Genomic DNA, 16,273 nt, shown 5'->3' on the forward strand with positions numbered 1-16,273 from the left:
GCCTCTATCTGCAACTTTGAAGCTTCCTATAAAACAAGGGGAACTTAGTTTTAAATAGAGACATATAATGATGAGATGAATCTGTGGCCAGAGTCAGGGGCTGTAGCAGTTAATGGAGGGGTGTGCTGGGGGCTCCTGGCCTCAGTTTCCTTGCTGTGAAACAAAGCGCTGGACTCGTTCAATGACTGACTGCCAGGAGGTCCATCCAGCTTAACTCTGTAAAGGTCTATGTCACTCCCTTCGTCTAAACAGCCACAGGTAGGCAGGCAGAGCCTTTGGAAAAGGAACGTCCTAGGAAGGGCTCTTTCTGAAACGCAAACTTAAAAGTGCAGAATTTAAAAATGTTGCCGCTGAATAGAAAAGGAGGGACAAATAATAACAAATGGAGGGGAAATCATGTTTCTGGAAGGGAGAAGCATGTTGCAAGCGTTTCTGGAAAAATAAGGCAATATCTGAGCTTGTCACGTATGAGCAGCCAAACCCACAGATTAAGAGGCCTTAAACTTCCAGGATGATACAATCAATCTTGAGAAGTAACCCGAATAATAGTAGAAATATAATGAATGCTTCCGTGTCAGGTCCTGTGCTAAACACGTCCTACAAATTAATTCCTGGGGTCTCACATCAGTCTGAGGAGGTTGGTGCTATATTAGCTTCATGTTAGAGGTGAGGAAATGGAGACCCAGAAAGGTCAAGTAGTCTGCCCAAGGGCACACAGCTAAAAGTGAGGAGGATCAGAACTTGAATCCAGACCTCAAGGCTAGATGATGAGAGTCGACCTTCTGTGTAACCCACACTGAAGTGGTCAGCTAAGTGATTCGATGTCTCCTGTCTAATCATCCATGGAAGAAAGCCTTCCGGAATTTGGTCCAAGGAATAGTCCCTCTTCTAAACAATGACATATTTCCCTCCTATACAAGCTTCCCATTTGGCTGGATTGTAATTTGTCCAAGGTGGGGCTTCTTTTGCTATTCTTATATCTGCCTAAATGCCAGGTATTTAATAGATGTTGAAAAAGAATCCTAATTTTCCTCCTTTTATGGAGAAATGGAGTCACAGCTTCTTCCCCCTACCTTGTGGCAGTTTTCACATCTAGGGACTGCGTGGGTTTGTAAGGCCGACCTCCGCTGGGGCTGGGGTCCAAGCTGGGTGACTTAGTTATTGGAGGGGCATTGATCCTGGAGCTCAGATCACCACTCAGAAAGTTCTTTGCATAGGAGGCGAGGTTTGGCACACTGACCACTCGGCTGGGCACTTCCTCCATCTTCTTTTTCTGTTTAGATTAAAGGACAGGCCCATTAAGAGTCACCCAAGGGGCACTATCGTAAAAAGTAAAGCCTACCAACCAAAACTATATGAGCGAGGAGGCAATACTTTTATTTATGTACTTATATTATTTTTTTAAGTATTCTTTTCCCTCTATTTTATGTTTTAAAAAACATAGATTCTCTTATCCAAAATTTCTGGGGACAGATGTATTTCATAATTCAAAATATATTTTTTTAGAGTTTCAAAGACTGTATAATGCCCCAGCATGGGCTGGGCCCGCCTTGTCCTCAAATGTACCAATATTTCTGAAGTGAAACTTAGGTTTGGTCATACTAAGAGGGATGATATAAAAAGTATACATGAGTTCACATCAATTCGGCTTAGGTTGGGTTTACTGTCCTATGAGCTATAAAAAAATACTAATTTTTTTAAAGCATTTTTAGGATTTTATGTCAGCAAATGAGATGAAATATTCTCATTGTAACAAATTCCAAAATATAGGGTGAAAAAAGAAGGGGAAGATTCCTGCTCTTCTCTCTACATTCACTATGAGTTACAGCCATTATTAAAACCGACACATTTATTTATAGGACATTTGGAAAACACAAAAACCCATACGAAATTAAAAACACACGTAATCTGCCTAGCCAGATATAAATATTGTTTAAAATTTGGACTATTTCTTTTGAGTCTTATTTTCAATGAATATTCCTCTGAATGCATGCCAGCCCTTTGATACATAAGCTGTAGTTACCTTTAGAAAAAATGAAACCATCGGAATTCTGTAAAGCATTGAAGCCAGAAGAACAAACTTACCTTCATGGATGGGGTCAAATACCCTGGGTGAGGATTGAAAGAGAAGGACCGATTCCGATGGGACACGGCGCTGGGGAATGCTGCATAGTGAAATCTTCTCTCCTCCTGGAAAAACAACCAACCGAGTCTAAGTGGGCCTAACCGCACAGCACCAGGCCCGACTTGAAGGAGACGGCTGTGTGAGGGAAGAATACAGAGAGAAGGAAAGTCCAGGGGAAGGCGGGAAGTCAGTGGGGAATCGAGCTTCGTCCACTGAAGCTTTGAGGAAGCACCTTTACTCCTGGGTCCTTCATGTCCTCAGCTCCTCTTATTGTAAAGGAATGCCTTAGGGAAGTTAGAGATCCCGGTACTCTTAGTATTTGAGGAGAGTCTACTGCAGAAAGTCAACGATTAAGGCAAAGAAAGAAGACTCCCAGGTACAATCACTACATGGCCAATCTTATTTATGTGTGTCATCCTCCACTTTATTTCCTTCTGTATTGTTTTTAAAACAAATTCTACTCATTGTATAATTTCATCTGTAAAAATATCTGTATAAATCCCTGAGATCAGCACAGTGGGATGAGGCTCAAGTGAGGGGAGACCAATGGATTCTCCATTGTGCATGTGCGAGGTGATGGGGCTTGGACCAAGGCGGTGGAGGTAGAGACGGCAGGAAGTGGCTGGACATCTGATGTGGCTAACTAGCTCTGCCCCCATAGGCCACGCTGAAGGAAGGGAATCTGTCACCCACTGTCCCCAGAGCTGGATGTAAGCCATTAGGAGCTGTTCCGGTGGATTCGGCTGGGGCAATATAAAGAACTTTTAACTAAACCACGGAGCATGAGAAGGCTGGGTTAGAGCCTGAAGACATGGTCAAAGTGTGAGGTGACACAGATGTGAGGTGGGTGGCCACAGGAATGAGCAGGAGAGTCTGGCGGGGAGGGGCATTTCAAAGAAATAGCCACCAAGCCTTGGTGGCTGCACGATACAGAAAACTAAGGGGGTGGCTTTGCTAACTGGGAAACAGGTGGTCATTTCTATGGAAGGAACATAATAAAGAATAACTGGCTTGATTGAGTCAACTAAAATCTACTTTAGATTTTCTCGAATACTGTTGGTTAAAAAAACCAAAACAACATTTGCAGCAGGGAATGCTGTGGGGCTTGGGAACAGAATGATTTTTTGCCTGCTGTTTTCCTGTGTTAATTTTTTTAGTGTTTATTAATTTATTTTTATTAATTTTTTTCTAATTTTTGTTTTATTATTTTTCATATATATACATATATAATTTTTGTTTTATTATTTTTCATACATATACATATACATATGTATATATATATGTAAGAGGAACAAAATAACCAAGGATCTTTTTTATAAGGGGGTTATATGGTCATCAGGATTAAACATTTTAGGTACCCAGGGAAATGCCAGGCGCAAAGAGGATGCCCCTCGCGGAGGAAGGCTGGCGGCCCGCAGCCTCACCGTGAGCTGCTTGATGATCTCCTCTCTCTCCTTCAGGCGGGTCTGCAGACGGCCGATGAGCTGAAGGTCCTCGGGCCTGGACGCCCCCTTCCCTGGCTTCTCTCCGGAATCTTTCAGCCTGTTTCAGGCAGACATGCAGTTAGCCCCTTACTGCAATTACTCAGCCATGAGCAGGGAGAATAGGTGAAGCCGTGATGGGGACGCCACTGTGTTCTCAGCCTGGCCAGTCATTCTCTCGTTCACGAAAGGGGAAACTGAGGCCGAGAAAGCTTGCCCAGGTGGCCACCTGTGAGTTATCTGCAGAGCTCGGGGTGGAGCCCAAAGCCTCAACTCCCAGCCTGACCATTGTCAGTTTCCCCACGGCTGCGGGGCCGAGGAACCGAAGGCCAGAGTGTGCGCGCAAGAACCAGGGATGTTTGGGAGAAGAGGCCTCAGCAGGAACGTGCCCTGACTCCCAGCCACTGCCCGCAAGGCTGTGCTAATGCCGACGTGGCTCTGGCGCCATCTGCTGGCCGACACGGAGCGCGGCATGCGCTAGTTCCAGGACAGCTTCGGGGCGGCGGGTACCCACAGCCCGTTCACCATGAAACGAGAGAAATAACAACTCTCTGGATGGTAGGGGAGAGAGACGGTTAGGGCTGAAGATGACCTATAGACTGTGGCAGATAAGAGGCCAGGACTTTGGGGCGAGATGACTTGGGTCTAGTCCCAGCTCTGCGTTTATCCAGCTATGTATGCCGGGCATGCCATTTCACCTGCGAGCCTCACCTCCTCCTTTAAAAGGGCATGAGCTCCCAGGTGGCTGTGAGCATTCAGTGAAATAACAGGTGCCTGGCACATGGTAGATGGAAAAACCTTCCACTCCAGATTTTGGATGATTTTCTTTGTATTGGAGACAAAGGAGGACAGTTTTTAAGAGTGCAAATGTCAGACAGGTGACATTCGAATTCACTTAATCCTGCCTGACTGGCCTCCCTGACGCTAACCCTGATCCAAAGCCAGAAGTGACTCCATTAAAATGTAAATCAAACCACATCACTCCTGCTCGGGGCCTTACAATGGCTTCCCCGTGCTCTCTGAAAGCATCCAAACTCCTTCCTGTTTAGTGAAGGATTTCCTTCATCCCTCCAAGTTACCCCACCAACCTCGATTTCTACCACCTACCCTCTCGCTCGTTTCACTTAAGCCCCGTGAGCCTTCCGGCTGTTCAGTCTCATGAAGCAGGCCCCAGGGCCTTTGCTCTTGCTGTCCTGTCGGCTTGGAATGCTTTCTCCAGATGGTTCTCTCATTCCCTCACCCCCTTGTGCTTAAATGTCACCTCCTTAAAGAAACCTTCCTTGCCCACCCTTGCCATTCTCTAGATACTGATCCTGTTTTATTTCCAGCACGTCCACTACCTGATATGAAGTTAAATATTTATTTGTTTGCTTATTTCTTGTCAGAATCTCCTTCTGGAATTCCTGAGTTCTATGAGAGCATCATCTTTATTTTATCCCTTGCCGTAATCCTAAGCCTAACGCAGTGGGCCCTTAACAAATATTCGCAGAATGAAGAAATGAAGGCATGTGCACCCACGAGTGGCCCTCAAAGGACTGATGTGAAGACTGAACGAGACGATGCGTGTTAGACGAGGGCCACTATTCATAAAAAATAGCCTGGATCTTTTTGATTTCTTCCAGTGTGAGGGTCAAACCGGGCCCATGAGGCAGGCTCATTCCTCCAGATTCCTGGGTCCCTGCACAAAAGGGGACTGGAGACCAACTCCGCCAGTTTGCCTAGGACTGAGGTGCTTCCTGGAACTCGAGACTTCTAGTATGAAAACCGAGAAAGTCCCGAGGACACTGGGATGAGTGGGTCACCCTCATGAAATGGCACATCGACTCGACCTTCCCAACCTGGGGCCAACGTCACACTTACTCGGTTTCCAGGGCAGCCAGCCGGGCCTGGAGCCGGGCTTGAGCGCTGCTGAAATCTGCCACCACGGCCTGCATCTCCTTCCGGTGCTCCTGGCGTAGCGTCTCCACCTCCCGGGCCCGCTGGGCTTGCTGGTCCTCCTCCAGCAGCCTGCGGTGAACGGAAGCACAGCCGGGCTGGCCCAGGCTCTGAGGACTGACCTCTTGGGCATTGGGGCTTTCTCCCCCCTCTGCTGGGTGGCCGGATTTGGAGACAACGGGTGGGGGAGGCTATGAATCTGAGCTCAGGACACCGTGGGAAGGAGACCCAGAGTATCTGAACTGTGGGGTCCGGGATAAACCCCACTTGTGGGACCCCTTCTCGGCACCTCCCACTCCAGCATTCCATGAAGGAGAAACCTCTTTGGCTATCATTTTTCCTAACTTCGGGGTAGGAGGATCCACCGACAAGCCTCAGGGGTGTGTCACCCTCTGAAAGTACATGCACATTTTTGGGTGATTATATCCTCCCACGAGAGGGACCATTGCTTTCCTCAACCAGAGAGGCCTGTAACCCAAAATGGTTACGAGTCTCTGTCCTGGTCCGGCATCCTTATTCTAGTGCCATATGGGGAGTCCCTAACTGAATTCGAGGTGTTCCACCTTAGCCAGGTGGGCTCATCGTTGTTTCTCGGGTGAGCCTCGAGTCTATTTTCACTTGAGCAACTTTATGCTGGGGACTTGGACATGGACAAAATCCTTGCAAGCTATAACCCACCAAAGTTCCCTCAAGAAGAAAAAGATAACCTACGTAAGAAACAGAAAACTCCTATATCTGTTAATGAAATTAAAATTGTAGTTATAAACTTTCCAACGAGGGGGAAGAGGCTGTGAATTCAGGACTGGTAATGAGCTGTCCAACCTGGATGAGGGGGTCGTAACTGCCACCGTTCGTGGGGCACTTCCTCCGCGCCAGGACGGCGCCGGGCACCTGGCACACACTTCACTGTGCTCTACAGCAGCCCCGAGAGGTGGCGGGTGGTATCAGCTCCATTCGCAGGTGAGGGCACAGGCTTGGAGAAGTTAGCTGACTCGCCCGAGCTCACACGAATGGTTCAGAGCACACAGCACTGCCTCCCTAAGGCTAGTTTTGAGGACACCTTTGGTATCCTTAGGCCTGACACCATAAAGTTCCTGATTTTTAGAGAAATGGGGTCCCATATCAGTTTCAGGGCAAATCCTCTGAACTTTGATCTAGAATTCCCAGATGCTTTTCACGGGTCAAAGGAGTCCCATCAGTGCAGTGTCCGCGTGTGAGGGGAGAGCGCCGAGGCTCGCCACGCGGCAGCGCGGGGCGGGCGGGAAGGCAGCGCCGGGCCCGCGGACGCACCTGCGGGGGGCGGGCGGGAAGGCGGCGCCGGGCCCGCGGACCCACCTGCGCTGGTCGCGGAGCTGCAGCGCCTCCTGCTGGTGCTGTTCCACCTCGGCCCGCAGCCGCCGCACCGCGTCCTGGAGCTGCGAGTTCTCCTCCCGGAGGCCGCACCCCTCGCCGGGACTCTGTTCAGCGACGCCCGCCGCGGAGCTCGCTGGCTCCGGGCCGCCTGCATCCTACGCAGAAGGTGGCGGGGAGAGATGTCTTCGGGGGGCGCCAAGGCGGGCCAGGCGCGCAGGGCCGCGGACGCGCGGCGGCGACGATGGGGACCTGCGCTCCCCCCAGCCTGCAGCCGCGCCGGCGGCAGGGAGCCCCTGCGGCTTCCTACAGACGCCCGTTAGACGAATATCTGAAGCCGGACGGCGGGCTGGAGGAGGGCGGCCCGGGCTGTGAGGAGGTCACTATGTTACCCTGCTAGGTAGGAATTATGGATGTGCAAGGAAGGGGCCGATGGGCCAGATTGGACCGGGAAATTCAGGGGGAGTGGGCCCTGAGCGCAGATGACAAGGCTGCTCCCACTCTTGGGAACAGGGAGGTCTGGACAGGGAGTCTGTCTGGGAGGAGCTCGGGGACAGTCTCCTGCAGACCTGCAGAAATGACCCGGACTGCCGGTCTCGGGGGCCTGTCTGGCACCAACACCCTGAGCGGCTATCGAGTCTGAACTGAAAATAACTCGTTTTGGGCTTTTCAAAGAAGGGGGCCTGCAGGGTCTTCGGGTGCCCCCTAGCGGAAGGAGAGGGGCGTTCCCCGTGTCAGACGGGATAGAGCACCCACGGCCTTCCCTTCGGGAAAGTCTCGCTGCAGCCCTGACGCTGCTCTGAGAGGCATGTGGCGTGGACAGGGCAGGGGCTCTGACCTCTGCGGTGCTGGTGTGGTCCTCGCTGTCCCCTGGACACTGGGCGGTCGCCTGCCGCCTGCCCGAGCTGCCCAGAGCCCTCAGCTCAGCCTGCAGCACCTCCAAGTCCTTCTGGTGCTCAGCGCAGGCAGCCCGCTGCTCCCACAGCTCCTGCCGGAGGGACTCTGCGGAGGGAAGAGCAGCGGGTCAGGCCCACGGGAGGCCAAAGCCTGTCCTGTGGGGACAGCAGTCCCGGTGGGCCACTGCTGACGGCTTTGGATTGAGTTCTAACTTATTTCAAGACAACAGGAACGGTACCGCTTACAGCTAAGTGTGCTGGACTCTTGACCGTTCTATCCAGGATTGTCCCTCCCATTTTTTATGGCGAGGGAACTGAGCCACAGACCGGGTAAGTAGCCTAGAGCCACACAGCTAGTAAGTGCTGGAGTCAGGCTTCAAAACTGCCAGTAGTCCTTTCCTCTGAAGCCCTGCTTAGCCACTCCTGGCCGGTCAGGAAGGGTGGTGGGTTACAGTGGGATGGCCTGAGACAGGGCTGAATGCAGGGGTAGCGTCTGCCCTAAGCACCAAGTACGAAAACCAAGAGGAGAACAGGGAATTATCAAATGACGAGGGGCCTTTTCTGGGTTTGCGGGTCTTAAGTCGGAAAATTTGACATTAATGGCAACTCTTCAGGAGATGAAACATTCATGGACTCTCCCTCTCATTGGTGTGAGGTTTTGGCTGGCTTGTGGAGGCAGGAGCTGGCATGTTATCCCAATAGTATCAGGATGAAAACCAGAATCATCGAGGAGAAATGTAACTTAGGGTAGAGGATAGCCAGAAACTCAAATCTTGAGTTTGGTGGGTAAAATGTGAGGATGGGGGGGGGGGGGTGATTTCTAGTAGTGTAATACTTATCAGCATGATTGAAAAGCAAAACAATTGTTTCAAAATGAATATTTTCTGATAGAGAAGATGCTATTCAGTGAGCTCTTCATTTTTGTAAATTCGATACTTTTCTGTTATGGACTTTTAAGATTATATTTTAGTTATTACAAATAACTTTTGAAATGTTCCAATAATTCTATAAGCCATAAGATAAGCACCCAGTACAGGCCTCGGTACATAGCAAGTGCTCAGCATATATTTGTAAAATAAACAAACGATGTTTAGAGTAAAAAATCAATGAAACTGTAAATGTATATTAGTTATAAAAGATTTCCCAGAAGCCTACTAAGCTTCTCTCAAAGGTACAGTATATTAACACATAACAGCTAATATATTCCGATGGCATTATATTGAAAAACTTACTTGGTCATCTTTTCTCCCCAGAAGAATTTTAACAAAATAACTTCTAAAGCTTATTATCTTTAGAAAAATCCAGACACAACCCAGTTTTTAAAAATCCTTTACCACAAAAAATTGCAATAAAACTCTTTAGCAATTCATTACCCTCCGCTCTTCTCTCATACCTCCCATCATACATCTGTCCATTCCTCCATCCATCCATCCATCCATCCGTCCGTCCGTCCGTCCGTCCGTCCATCCACCCATCCATCCATCCATCTATCCATCCATCCATCCACCCACCCACCCATCTATCCAGCATGTTTGGATCCCCTCCCAGCATATCACATAATCTCATGGACACTCACCTTCCTGCCCCTTACGCGCCGACTTATGCTGCAGGTCAAGTGTGTCTCACACAGGCAGTGGAAGAGGAATAGTTGGGACCGGGAATGTCTAACTTCACTCTTGTTGGCTGGGCGGGGAGGGGGGTGGTGCTCCCACTCATGCGATACCACCCCAGAAGCCTGCGATTTGCCATCATCGTTACAAAGTCCACAAAGCTCCTTCTTCCTGGGACTGAGGCTGAGAATCCCAGCCTGTCCCCGGGGTCTCTCCTGATTCTCTCTGGAGTGCCCTGGGATCAGAGGGGTCAGGGAAGGGGCAGCAGAGACATCTATGCCAACAGTTGTTGGGTGTTGGAATCCCCAGGAGTGTCCAGCCTGATCTAAACTTCGGGAATCTTATACCCAAGACATGAGACACAATCTGAGTTTTATCTTCTATAATGAGTCTTCTTTGGACTTTGCTAACGTTAGCATTTCCAACATGGCCACCTCCATTCCAGGGTTGCTGCTAACCAGGAAATCTGTGGGATGCGCCTTCTCCTTCCTGCTCCCCACATCGCTTCCTCCAGAGGGACAAACAGCTTAGTGAAAACCCAACCAAGCAGCAGGCAGATCTTATTTTCCTATGCAAGTAAAGAAAATGTTCTTCTCCAGAATTCTTTTAAGAGCCCCGCCTGGATTTAAAACATATTCAATAGGCCAACATAGTCTTTAATGATAGGCTTGAAATAAGGAGAGGCATCTGTCTTGCTCTTTAGAGGGAGAAGGAAGATGAGAGTAGAGCAGAAAAGGAGGGAGAAAGATGATCTACAGAAACGGAGAGAGGCCCCTGGAGTCAGCCATGCAATCTCGGGATATTCAGAAATAATAACAGCGAGCATTTACATAGCCTGTGTACTCGGCTCTGTTCTAAGCGCTTCCCATGCATTTACTCACATAATTCTCATAAGGGCCCATGAGGGCGAGGCTGTTATTACTTCCATTTTACAGATGAGCACCAGAGGCACAAAGCAGTCAAGCAGCTTGCCCAAGGTCACACAGCGAGTGAGTGCTGGGGCTGGGCTTCACGCCAAGGCAGTTGGGCTCTGGAGAGCTTGACGGCCTCTGCTAACTTTCAGAATGCTTCGGGTCACTGCTTTTTAATGTGGAATCGGAAGAGGAGCTAGGTTTCCGGCTGGGGATGATGTGGGCGCAGGCAAAGGAAGCAGAGGACATGCAGGAGCCTGGAGGCCTGAGCCCCCCACATGCCAGTCTCGGGAAGAAGGGGCTTTGTGGGCTTTGTAATGGTGATGGCAAATCGTATGCTTCCTGGGTGGTATCTTCAGAATAGCAATGAAAGGTCGAGGCAACCCCGTGAAACTCTCACGAATTCTCAGAGACCTGGGCTACGTTCAGTACTAAGGATGATGATTACAGTATTATCTGCATTCACTGGGATCCCGTTATGTGCCAGGTGTTTTATATTTAATGTCTCATCAAAGTCACACAATACTCTCTCTATGAGGGAGAGACAACTGTGACTCCATTTCATAGCATGGAGAATGAGGCTGAGAGTGACCCGCCCCAGGTCTCACCGCTAGTTGGTGGTGGAGCCAGGACGGTCACCCTGGCCTGTGGGCCCCCAGACCCCTGGGCCCCACGCCACCCCTGGGCCCCGTGCAGACCCCGGCGGGGGTGGTGGCTGGCTGTGTACCTAGCAGCAGAGCTTGCTGAGCCTGCATCCTCTCTTGCTCCCCCTGCAGCTCTTGCTGGGCCTTTTCCTCCAAGGCCTGGAGCTCCAGCCGGTGCGCCTGGTGCTGTGTCTGGAGGCTGTGGCTGGATTCCTTCTTCAGGCGCTCCTCTGTGGCCTGTGGGCAAAAGTGGGGGGATGGAGGCATGAAAGTGGGCACAAAGGGAGAGACCCTAAGCTCCTCCTCTCTATGGGGGCCCCTCTGGGCACTGCCACTGCCTGGCGAAGGGCTTATCAGGCTACAGCGAATGCTCCGTCGCCCATCAGGGATGACAGTGAAGGCCTGGCCACAGCAGCCATTTTGTACCATGTGAACCTAACCTCGGTCCGTAGCTCACTGAACCAGAGTGGACACCTGTCCCAAGCTGGGCCAATCATCTGGAATGTGGTGTCAGGAGGTGGGAAGAGAGAGGAGCCAGAGAGATAGAGAGAGAGAGAGACAGACATTAACCAGAGGGCTTCCATTTTAACACACTCGGGGGAATGAGGTGAGCATCTTACACCTGCCCTAGGTCCAGAGAGGCAGAGGGAGCTGCCTGTGAAGACAGCCGGGGGCTGACGCGCAAAGCCGAGCAGAAGCGACGGGAGGAGGGGTCCCTGCAGCTTTTTCAGTCCGCGGTCATCTGGCCCTAAGGACTGGCCGTGTCTCTGCCCTCGGGTTCACTTATATCTTCATTCTTCTGTTCAACAAACATTCGTGTATTGAAGGCCTAGTATGTGCCAATCGCCCAAAGCGGGTTCTGCGGACAGGTGTTACACTTGGACAGAAACGTCTTCACTGCCTGGGCTGGCTCCAGGTGCTTCCTGTGGCGGCACAATAATGACTCCCTGAGACGTCCGCGTCTGAATCCCCAGAACCTGCGAATACGTTATGTGGTAAAAGGGGCTGTGCAGGTGTCGTTAAGTCAGGGACCTTGAGATGGAAGAAGTTCCTGAATTATCTGGGTGGGCCCAATGTAACCTCAGGGGTCCCTGTAAGAGGGGAGCGGGAGAGGCAGTCAGAGAAGGATGATGGAAACGGGGAGGAGGCGGTAGAGAAGGAGGATGGGAGGGAGAGGGGGAGGAGGGAAAGAGGGAGGAGGGAGGAACAGAGGCGGGGAGGCGGGGTGGCGTGGGGAGAGAGAGGGATTGAGCTGAAGATGCTATACGCTGTACTGTTGGCTTCGACGACGCAGGCAGCTTCCAGAAGCTGGGAAAAGCAAGAAAACAGATTCCCCTCGAGCGCCTTCACAAGGACAACAGTCCCGCCGACACCTTGACCTCTGGACTCCGAACCTCCGCACTGCAGGATAAGTGCTGTGTTGTGTCGGCCGCCAAGTTTGTGGTGCTTTGGTACATCAGCAGTAGGAAACTAATACAGTTTCTGGAGGGTTTTTTTTTTTTTTTTTTTTTTGCAACAGCATTCCAGTTAATAGATGGCCCCACTTTTTAGATGAGATGAGGAGATTGAGGCTGGGAGAGATAAATTAGCTTTTCCAAGGTCACGCTGAAAGGATGCAGAAGTCATCCTTCCCTCCTTACCTCCATGTGTTTGTTTGTTTGTTTGTTTGAACAGAGGAGGAAACTGGCTCAGCAGGGTGAAGTGACCTGACTGCAGCTGGGTAATGGTGGAGGCAGGAAGGTAACCCACAAACCGCAGTGTCCAGGACACAAGCCCTTCCCTGTCCCCTCCCTCATGCAACCTCTGGGAACAATAAGAGATGGGATTTCCCCAGATGCACGAGGCTCCCGTTAGGGGAGAACAGAGCCATCCCCGAGCCCCGGGAAGCTAACTGAATGCGGGCCTTGCTGCTCCCCAGGAAATGGGGAGAAACAGTCTTAATCCTCCCAAGAGAAACTCAATCATCCTGTGGTGAGTTTATTCAATGAGACAGGAAAGTCTCACACTTTTCAAACTCTCCAATATATTTCCTCATCTTACACTTGCTGCAAGACTCAGAGAGCTCCAAGTGGTGACATTTTTATCCCCAGGGAAATGGGAACGGAGAGACGGAAGCAAAGACTTGCGAAAGGCCTTGCAGAAGCTACAGTGGCAGCTCATTGGGGGAGGAGATCACTGGGTTGCCTGGGCCAGAGCTGGTCTCGTTACTGGTGAAGCAGGAGCGACCCCTCCAGAGTGCAGGTGAGCCACAGGTAGGCGGGTGCTGGGAGTGATGGGGCACCCGCGCAGGCCTGAGGGCCGGAGCAGACAGCTTTTGCCTTGGGAAGGCTGCAGGAAACGAACACCTGGGGAGCAGGTGACAGCAGCCGATGCGCAGGATCCCAGAGAGGGTCAGGGCCCCGCCGATGCAGGCCTGAGGGCTGGAGCGTGTGGTGTCCACATCAGGAGGCCACGGGGAGGTCGTCATTGGGTCTGGGCGCGGGCTCTGAGGTCACTGTGAGGTCACTGGGGCAGCATATCACCTGGCGTCCTCACACACTTACACCACTGCTCAACCGTGCAACAAAAGCCAGAAATAAAGCAAAAACGCAGCTGCGGGGACCGGGAGAAGCCCCCTTTCTCCTGCGAGGTGCCTCCGGCGCCCTCTACTGGCAAAGCTTAGCATCGCGCTCTCTGTGGGAAACGCTTCAAGAATCTAGATCATTATCGCAGAGCACGCCGCTGAAGGGCGAATTGGGAGCTGAGAGGCATTAAATTGATCACAGGAGGTGACTTTCACATACTTACTATGTCTGATGACTTTTCATTCAATGCTCACACTTATTAATAGTTTTAACTGAACTGCTCGGAATTGCTGCCTTATCTTTTAGCTTCCCGTGTTGCTGGTGAGATGTTTGATAATATTCTTATTATCCAAGCACTTTGTGTCTGACACCATTTTTCCTCCTCGGGAGCTTTTGGAATTTCTCCCGTTTCCCTGGTGTTCTAAAATTTCCAGACGAGGGGTATTCTCATTTAGTTCTAGGAATTTAATTCTGCTGTTTCTTTGAAAATATCCTCCCCTCCACGATCTCTTTCTGGAACTCCTGTTTGCACTAAGCCACAGAGACTCTAAATAACTCAGCGAGCCCCTTGATTAAGTAGCTACAATGAGCTGGGTGGCGGAGGATTCGCCGATGAGCAAATAGAGAAGGTTCTGGCCTCAGGAGCTTCCGGTTTGGTAGGTTTGATCGTAGAAAGAACTAATTAGAGTATGAAGCTGCCGTGACAGTGTAAGGACAGTCCGTTATCTGTGGCAGTCAGAACAGGATCCTCGTGTCCCGACAGAACGAGGCGCGAAGGCCTTCTGAGAAAGCAGAGGTGGGAGGAGGTAGGTGAACCATGCTCGGCCCTCCCTGCTGGAGTGCACATGGTCGCGGGCCTGACTCCTCATCCCAACAACCTTGCTGAGCTGGTCTTTCTGAACTCTGAGCCTGACTCTCCAGTATGCATCATGTCCAAGTCAGGAAAGAAAGCTCTTACATGATCAAGGTCACGTGCAGATAGGGAAAAGCAATACAAGAAACCTAACAGACAGACCTAAGTCTGAATCCTCGCTTCGCTACTCATTGGCTGCGACCCTGAGCAAGCTGCCAAGTCTCTGAGCCTCCTTCCCATCTGGGAGAAGGGGATGTGATGGTAATGACCTTGTGAGATCAGCGTAGGGATGGGAGATAATGTGCGTGGCCAGTGCTCGGTCCCTAGGGGACCTCGGAACGAGCACCCTTACCTTGAGTTCTTGATTTTTGGCCTTCTCCAGCATGCGGAGGGCCCGCTGGTGGGAGGCCTGGAGCTGGGCCTTCACGGCCTGGTTCTGCTCTCTGGTCTCCCGGAGCTCGCGCTGCAGCTTCTCCCTCTCGTGGTCCGAGAGCTGCTGCAGCTCCCGCAGGTCCTCCTGGTAGTGGCTGGTGCACTGCTCCAGGGCCTGCTGCATCTGGGAGACCTGCCCGCGGGGCAACTGCCCTCAGCAAGGCTCCTCCCTCCCCAGGGCGTCCTTAAACATGCAAGCTTTCCGAATGTCTCCTCCGCCCAGGCCCAGCGGGGCCTCCTCTGTTCAAGCGAACTCTGAGGAGGGCGGAAATCTCAAGGCTGGAGAACCCTGGCCCGGCCAGTCCCCCCAGGGGCTCCTCGGCTACAGCTCTGCGTGAATGCTGGGCAAGAGGAGGCACAGGACTAGGACGCAACCATCCAAGAGAAGTCAAGAGGGCACAGGGATTGACAGCCCTCACCTCCTTCAGTGCTTGCTCGACCCTCCCTTTCTTGCTGAAGCCCCCCCTGACAACCCTTTAGTGTTACACTCACCCCCTCATCACCAGACCGCCGCCCACTCCCCTTTACCCTGCTGGTTTGGGGTTTTGTTTTGTTTTGTTTTTTATTCCCTGAAGCCATTACCATCTTCCCAAATACTATGTGCTTTACTTATTTCTTATGTCTAGTGTGGATGGTCTGTACCCATCTCCTCTGCTAAAATGTAGGCACTGGAGTGCAGGACTTTTGTCTGGTTTGTAGAGCCAAGAACCCCACCTTGCCTTGGACCTGGGGTGCCCTCCCCAGCTTGGACCGGGGACTTTTAGGGTGAAGAGGGGGCGGGGTCTCCGCGCACCCCGGTCACACCTCCGCCGGCTTCCTCCTCCTACCTGGGCTTGCAGCCTGGCCTTCTGACTCTGCCACTCTTCCTGCAGACGCTGGATTTCAGGTGTCTTCTCCTTCAGCAGAGACCCCAGAGGAGACTTCAGGTCACTCCCTTCCTCGAGGGGCACCTTGATCCTTTCAAGATATGGAGACCAAAAATCACAAAAGATCCTGGGCTAGATGACATGGCCACCCCGATAGCATCTCAGCTACCTGGGCTGGGAGGAGGGAGTTCCCATGGCAGTTACTGGGGTGAGAAACATCTTCCCTGGATTTAAGAAACAACCTTGAATACACATTCTAAGTGTTATTGCACTTGGGATGTGACCAGGATACAGCTGGAAGTGCCCGGTATCTATTTAGTGGGTGCCTAATAAAAGCTGATCAACTGTCAGGATGACTGAGCTTAGAGTTACTTATATGGAGCCCTTGGGGGCTCCAGAAGAAGAGGTCTCTATGGTCTAATTCCACATCTCTTCCTGCATATGAAAATACAACCACGGCAATAATGCTTTACTTGAATCCAGTACTTCAGACTTTTCAAGGCATGCTTATAACCTTTTCTGGCCATCCCTAAGTATACATAGGAAGATGAGAAATAAGACTTTACATATGTAGCAGGAACAAGAAGATGCTGGTTTAAAGCTGCG

General features: G+C 51.1%; 1 protein-coding gene across 9 annotated transcripts in view; it reads right to left on the reverse strand.

The window, feature by feature from the left end:
* FAM184B (family with sequence similarity 184 member B) overlaps window positions 1-16,273 on the reverse strand; it is a 65,143-nt gene that overhangs the window by 6,408 nt on the left and 42,462 nt on the right. For 8 of the 9 annotated variants that reach the window (XR_004953048.1, XR_004953050.1, XR_004953049.1 and 5 more), the window contains 9 exons: window positions 15,629-15,758; window positions 14,722-14,934; window positions 11,036-11,189; window positions 7,730-7,893; window positions 6,877-7,049; window positions 5,467-5,613; window positions 3,550-3,667; window positions 2,086-2,190; window positions 1,074-1,273 (listed from right to left, as the gene is read on the reverse strand). Coding sequence is in view for 3 of the 9 variants with exons in the window: in XM_016121255.2 (XP_015976741.2) it covers window positions 1,074-1,273; window positions 2,086-2,190; window positions 3,550-3,667; window positions 5,467-5,613; window positions 6,877-7,049; window positions 7,730-7,893; window positions 11,036-11,189; window positions 14,722-14,934; window positions 15,629-15,758 (1,404 nt within the window). In the remaining 6 variants the exon portion in view is untranslated. The remainder of the gene's footprint in view (window positions 1-1,073; window positions 1,274-2,085; window positions 2,191-3,549; window positions 3,668-5,466; window positions 5,614-6,876; window positions 7,050-7,729; window positions 7,894-11,035; window positions 11,190-14,721; window positions 14,935-15,628; window positions 15,759-16,273) is intronic. The other variant, XM_036227547.1, reaches the window with a different exon arrangement.

This window comes from Rousettus aegyptiacus, unplaced genomic scaffold (assembly GCF_014176215.1).
Source record: "Rousettus aegyptiacus isolate mRouAeg1 unplaced genomic scaffold, mRouAeg1.p scaffold_m13_p_10, whole genome shotgun sequence".
Lineage (NCBI taxonomy): Eukaryota > Metazoa > Chordata > Mammalia > Chiroptera > Pteropodidae > Rousettus > Rousettus aegyptiacus.